The sequence below is a fragment of the Zasmidium cellare genome (assembly GCF_010093935.1).
Source record: "Zasmidium cellare ATCC 36951 unplaced genomic scaffold M409scaffold_124, whole genome shotgun sequence".
In the NCBI taxonomy this organism is placed as follows: Eukaryota; Fungi; Ascomycota; class Dothideomycetes; order Mycosphaerellales; family Mycosphaerellaceae; genus Zasmidium; species Zasmidium cellare.
This window is the reverse complement of record NW_022987068.1, coordinates 1-6,026: the sequence shown is the minus strand read 5'-3', so window position 1 is coordinate 6,026 and position 6,026 is coordinate 1. Positions and strand designations below refer to the sequence as shown.

Sequence of the window (6,026 nt, the reverse complement as noted above, 5' to 3'; positions counted from 1 at the left end):
TAGAGGTTTAGGTATAATTATAAACTAAATAGTAAGATTAAATAGTAAGTTAAACGCTATTATAAAAACTATAATATCGTTTCTATATAATAAAGGAGAAGCGTATTACTCTACGCTCTACGAGGTAAGAGGGAGAGTACTCTATCGCTCCTTTAATAGAGCGAGAGAGCGGTTACGTACGTCGATCCTAGGAAGCCTATACGTGCCCTACTCGATCCGTAATATAGGTCCTACTAGAAAGCTTAGTTCTCGTTATTTAGTCTCTTCTAAAGCGTCTCTCCGAAGAACTTATAATAGTCTAAAAGCTCGTTATTAGAAAAAGGCGCGTCTATATATACAAGTTTAGTAATAGATCGTAGAAATAGCTAGTTTAGAAGTAACTATTATAGTCGACGGAGTATATAAAGGCGAGGGGCTAGTACTATATAAGTTATTAGGTAAAGCGAGCTATACTAATAGAGTATACGATAAGTAAGCTAGTAAGTACCGATATTAGGCCTAGAAGCTAATAGAACTACGAAAATTCGATAAAGGATATTAGGAGATAGGGTAAGAATAGTTCTTATAGCTATTTTATAAGAGAGTAGATTATAATCCTAGTATTCGTGAACAGTATCTTCAGGTCCTACGGTAGTAATATGCCCTTTATACAGATGCATTTTGTTTACTAGGTAAGGTATTCATGCCGTCAAGGTAGGCGAGACACGAAATTGGTATGTCTTCTCGCGCAGAACAAAGAGTCACCGAAGAGCGACGAAGACGTCAGGGGGTTGGTGAGTAAGAATCTCAGGGGCGAACTGACGCCGCCGGACCTGGCGATTGAGGGCGTAGGCGGGCCTTTGAGTATTGCGCAACTGCCGATTCGGTATGAGCGGACAATGAGTGCTGGGGCGAGCGGAATGGGACATTTGAGTGTGGATTTTGGGGTGAGGCAGCATTTCTGAGGAATGGATGTGGGTTGCTAGGACGTAGCGAGGAGTTTGGCTATAGAAGGGGGATTTGTTTTCTGGGTCATCTCAGAGGAGTGTAACCTCTCCCTGTCAAACACTCACTTGAAGGAACGAAGCGATCAGGCCTCCAACGACCAACCCTCCAATCGCCACACTCCTCGAACTTCCCTGTCCCGAAGTATACGGAGCCGGCACACTAGCATTCGACACATTCGTGGCGTTCCCCTCGCAACTAGGCCAAGAAGTCTCCAATCCCCCCAACTCATGCTGCACCTCATCCCAAAACTCACACTCTGAGAAATCTAGCTTCCGCACCACCGTGCTGTTGCCGATATAGAGTCCCTGGGTGTCACACTTATCGAACGGCGTCCAAGACAAGTTCACCAGACTAGGATCGCCGCTAACAGCCATCGCCGTCCAACTCTTCCTCAAAACCTCACTCAACCCAGCCTCCCTCGCACTCAAATCACAGCTCCCATTCCCCCAAGGTAAGTTCTCCAAACCCCCCAACACAAGCGTCAGTTCCGCCGTATGCATCGGCTGCGAAAACAACTCCGTCTCCGCACCCGTCGGGAACGGCGTCCCATCCTCCCACAACCACGGGCACGAGAGTTTATGGTCGAAAGAATACGCATATGCTTGGACGCCGGAGTTCTTGGCGGAGCGCAGACCGCGGTAGGCGAAGCATTTGAAGGCGAAGAGGGTTTCGATGTTTGTGAGGGCGGCGATTATGGCGGTTTGGGTGGCGTTGGGGGGGAGGGGGTATTTGCGTTGGATGGCTGGGGCGAGGGGTCCGAATTGGCTTAGGAAGGTGGTGTAGTTTTGGGGGGTTATGGAGTCGCCTAGGAGGGGTGGGACGGCGAAGAGGGAGCCGTCGTTTGTGTCTGGGCGCGTGGGTTAGTAGGGTGTGGTTTGGAAGGGGGTATCACGGACTTGAGCCTAGGATGATGGGGACTTGGGGACCGACGGCGAGGGGTTGCTGAACGAAGAGCTTTCCGTCAAGGTATGGGTTCGCCATATTGGTGCTGTTGGGGAAGTTACCGGCAGCCCATCCGGCGAGCATGGGGTTTGTGAATGTTCCTTCTCCCTGGCTGAAGACTGGAAGCGTGCTGTATGTCGATATGAGCTCTTCCACGGATTTCGACTGGAGACAAGGCAGCTTATCAATGTCAGCCTTCTATCACAAGCCTCTCAATATCAGTCACACTCACATCATCCCTCGCACACCCCAACCCCACCGCATAATCCGCCCCAACGCTCTGCATCGTCTCAAACGGAGCCAAATCCAACCCTCCACCACTCTCACAAACCACGCCCCTAACCAACTCCTTCGTCTGTGGCAGACTCGCGATAGCAAACGCATCATCCGCCCCCGAACTCTGCCCAAAAAGCAGCACCTTCCGCGGATCCCCTCCAAAAGCCCCGATATTCGCTTGCACCCACTCCAACGCGGCGATCTGGTCTTTGACACCCATATTTCCATCGATGCCTGCGGAGTCCAAAGCCAGGAAGCCTAGGGGCCCGAGACGGTATTGTACTGCGACGGCGATGGAGTCGGTCGCTAGGTGGCAGAGGTCGTAGAGGGGGTAGGACGCGGAGCCGCCTGTGTTGCCGCCGCCGTGGAGCCAGACTTTGACGGGGAGGGAGGAGGGGTTGTTAGGGGGGGTGTAGACGGTTAGGGTGAGGCTGTGGTGGGGATGTGTCAATTTAGGGATGGTGGGGAAAGAGGTTGGTCTTGCTGCTCACCAATCCTCAGAAGTCGATGGCTCCGTCCATGCAAACTGATCCGACGCTTGGATGCAGCCGGCCGAGAATTGCGTCGCATTCAAGGTATCGTTCGGGAATGAAGTGTTCAGAGGTTGCGGTGGCATGAATCGTAGATTGCCGACGGGCGGTTGGGCATATGGTATGCCTCGATACACGGAAGTGTTGACGCCATTGCAGACGGCTCCATGGACGATGCCAGCTTCAAGTGTGACTTGAGGAGTAGAGGCTAGGGCGAGCCCAAGGTTGAGAACAGTGCCAGCGAGCCAGATCCCGGAAGACATGTTGGAAGAGCAGTGAGGAAAAGGTCGAGCATGGCTTCCTCCTGACGGGAATGTAGCCATTTATTGCTCAGCCGAACTCCAAGCACAGCGATGCCGCGTGGCTTGCCATTCTACTTCCATCATAGCATGAATGAATGCAAAATGAACGACCATAGAAATGGTCCAACCGTCCAATGACCTTCGTGTCTCCAGATGACCTAGCGTACTCTCAACTTCCTGGTCACCATTCTCAGCTAGCGTGACGCAGGAACAGGATCCTCTCTAGAAAGCTTAAGTGCGAGGCTGAAGATGGGCTGAGGTCGTCATCATCTCGCCCAGGCGACAGCATTCTGTGCTGACACATTTCCAGTGTGGGCCCATCACTGATCAAAAATCAATCCGATCATCCGTCCAAATCGCGACCGTGAAATTCTTCATCTCCCTCAGCAACCTCGCCAGCACCAACGCATGCTTGATACCCATCTGAGACCCTATCAAGTCTAGGATTCCCGTGCAGTAAGCTCGTGTGCCATGCGTGGCCGTGGGCACAGCCGCTGCGATCCAGAGGGGCCAGAGTAAGGGGTATCCGCAGAGGTGAGGTCTGGGCGTTGATCCGGCGAAGAGGTTTGATAGATCATCGTCAGAGTGTCTCCATGTGACTGTGTTATTGACAAGACCAAGTTGCTGCGGTATACTGGCGACCAAATCTGCAGAGAGGTTCTTGCAGATGATTGTGGACTGCTGAAACTGCGGCTCGTACTCAGGCTTCGACAGAGTCGCCGATGCAAGCAAGGACTCGCAGATGAGCTGGTGGATGGTAATGCGGAAGATCCGGACATGGTTCCAAACACGGGCTTCCTCGACCTGTCGATAGACGTGGTAATGGCCGTCATGTACGAGATCTGAACGCAAGCTGTTGTCGGTGAATTCGTCGTATTGCGCCATCTCATCTGGATGGTCGCAGAAGTCTGAAAACGCGGCATCGATCTGTAGTGCGCCTTTGACGATGTCTTGAAGTCCAGTCACTCTTCCGCCTCGTCTCACATCATATCGAAACTGTGTGAAATCCAACATGGCCATAAATAGTCTCGCTCGTCTGGCGGGCTGCCGCGTTTCCTTGAGGAAATCCTCGGTCATTCGGATGATGTGTTCGGGGAGTCGTATGTTCCATTGGAGGCAGGACATGAGCAGGTTGTGAGCCGTATGGAGAAAAGCTTGCCGTCCGAGTGATGACTCGAACTGTCCCATGCCACGCAATTGAAGCAAAGCCGCGGCACCCCTGACATGGTCTGCTGTGGCTTTCATCGAACGTTTCGAGAGACCGCTGATAGTCTCGAATAGAGCGAGTAAGTTGACTGATAGCAAGACGCTATCCTTTTTGGCGCCGTCATTGCTCAAAGCCTGGTTCGTCAGGTTGATGGCTTTCACGTAGTGGCTCTGTGCCATGTCATTCAAACGTTGCTGGCGAGCATGGTTCGCCAGACATGCGAGACTTGTAGCCTCGAGACTCGTCTTCAAGATGTCATCGAGAGTTTCGGTTGGGTATGGCCAAGTCTGCGGCTTGGTCGTTTCATGGCCAGCAAAGACGATACCGTCGACTCCGGGGACCGTCATGCCGCCTGCAAAGTTGACCATGAAGAAGCAGGTGGCCGTCTCCTCGACAGGTTCGGACAGAGTGGCAGTCGGTCCAGAACCAGGGAAGTCCGCCACCTGGACAGCTTCTGGTGTACTATCTCGGTCGTTGCTCGAGTGCACGGCTCGTTGATTTGTCTTTGCAATTTTGGCCAGCTTTTCACTCTGATCTCGAAACATCATATCGATTTGAGAGCGATAACCGGGACACGTCCGTCCCGCATTCTTGCACTGAGTGCAGCCATTCGGTGCCGCGTCACACTAGGCAATCTTCATCAGCTCATGGGCGGTGTCCCAAGCTTGAAACTCGCACACCTTAGTCTTTCTCCGTCTGCAGGCATGGCAGCCCTTCGAAGGCCTACCGCAGCTCGGACAACGTCAGCCACGACATCAAAAGCATCTGCTGATACAGTGTTGGACTTACTACACCATCTTGCCTCAGCATGGCAGGTTCACGGAGGTAGTCGTCGTGCTGATACAAAGAACCCAGGATCCAAATGATAGACCGGCCATTCGTGTCGCTGTCTCGCAATACGGGCAAAGAGACGAAGGAATTTCGAAAAGTATCTGCCTGTCTGCGATCACCTGTAGCGCGTCGTTCAGCCCTACTAGCCTAGTTCTATCGAGGGCTTCTTACGCTAGTGGCCTTAGTAATTCACCTACTAATTAGCGGTGTTGAACAAAGTGTTTGAAATCCTGCGTTAAGAAAGATAACAAATATAGCGAGAAACTTCTTTTAGGAAATTAGTTATATTATAGTATATATATACTTTTCTATAGCTATAACGGCCTCTATAGGTCGCTATATAACTCTCTATATTAGAATAGGCTCTATAGAGTCTACTATCGCGGTCGCGGTAGGTATAGTCGACGAAATACTATAAGTATACTTTTAATATAATATATTAATATAAGTTAGTAATAATAGTAGTATCGCTAGATTAATTTTTAGCGAAATAGATACGACGACCGAGCTTAAATATCTCTTAATATAATAGTAGAAATATATAGTAGTAGGTAGGTCTTTTACTAGCCTACTAAAAACCTTAATAATATTCGTAACGTTCTATATTAATAAGCTCTCGGATAGAATAGTATTATTTTACTTACGAATCGAATATTAGATACTAGATATACTACGATTAGTACTATATAATACTATAGATACTAGATAGCTTTACCTACTATCGCCTTCTAATTATATCTAGAGCTTTATTATAAAAAAATACTAAGAGATATTTAGAAACCTAAAAAGGATCGAGATAAACCTTCTCTATATAATAGTATATATAATTCCCTAGTACGTATTTTATACTCGCCGTATACGAGGATAGAGAAGGTAGAAGTTTATTCTACGCTTAACCTAGTACTAGGTTAATTAGAGTTCTATATATTACTATAACCCCCTATTATAGTT

General features: G+C 49.4%; 2 protein-coding genes across 2 annotated transcripts; both read right to left on the bottom strand.

The window, feature by feature from the left end:
* Positions 1 to 1,040: 1,040 nt before the first annotated feature.
* On the bottom strand, positions 1,041 to 2,998 carry M409DRAFT_38341 (uncharacterized protein; the record flags this gene model as incomplete). Its single annotated transcript, XM_033810908.1, has 4 exons — positions 1,041 to 1,834; positions 1,884 to 2,109; positions 2,162 to 2,636; positions 2,697 to 2,998. The coding sequence occupies 4 exons, from the start codon at positions 2,996 to 2,998 to the stop codon at positions 1,041 to 1,043; spliced, it is 1,797 nt and encodes a 598-aa protein (XP_033659201.1).
* A 366-nt stretch (positions 2,999 to 3,364) lies between these two features.
* M409DRAFT_38346 (uncharacterized protein) lies at positions 3,365 to 4,975 on the bottom strand (the record flags this gene model as incomplete). Its single annotated transcript, XM_033810909.1, has 2 exons — positions 3,365 to 4,870; positions 4,925 to 4,975. Coding segments are annotated over 2 exons (1,557 nt in total), but the record flags the coding sequence as incomplete, so codon positions are not given.
* Positions 4,976 to 6,026: the final 1,051 nt, after the last annotated feature.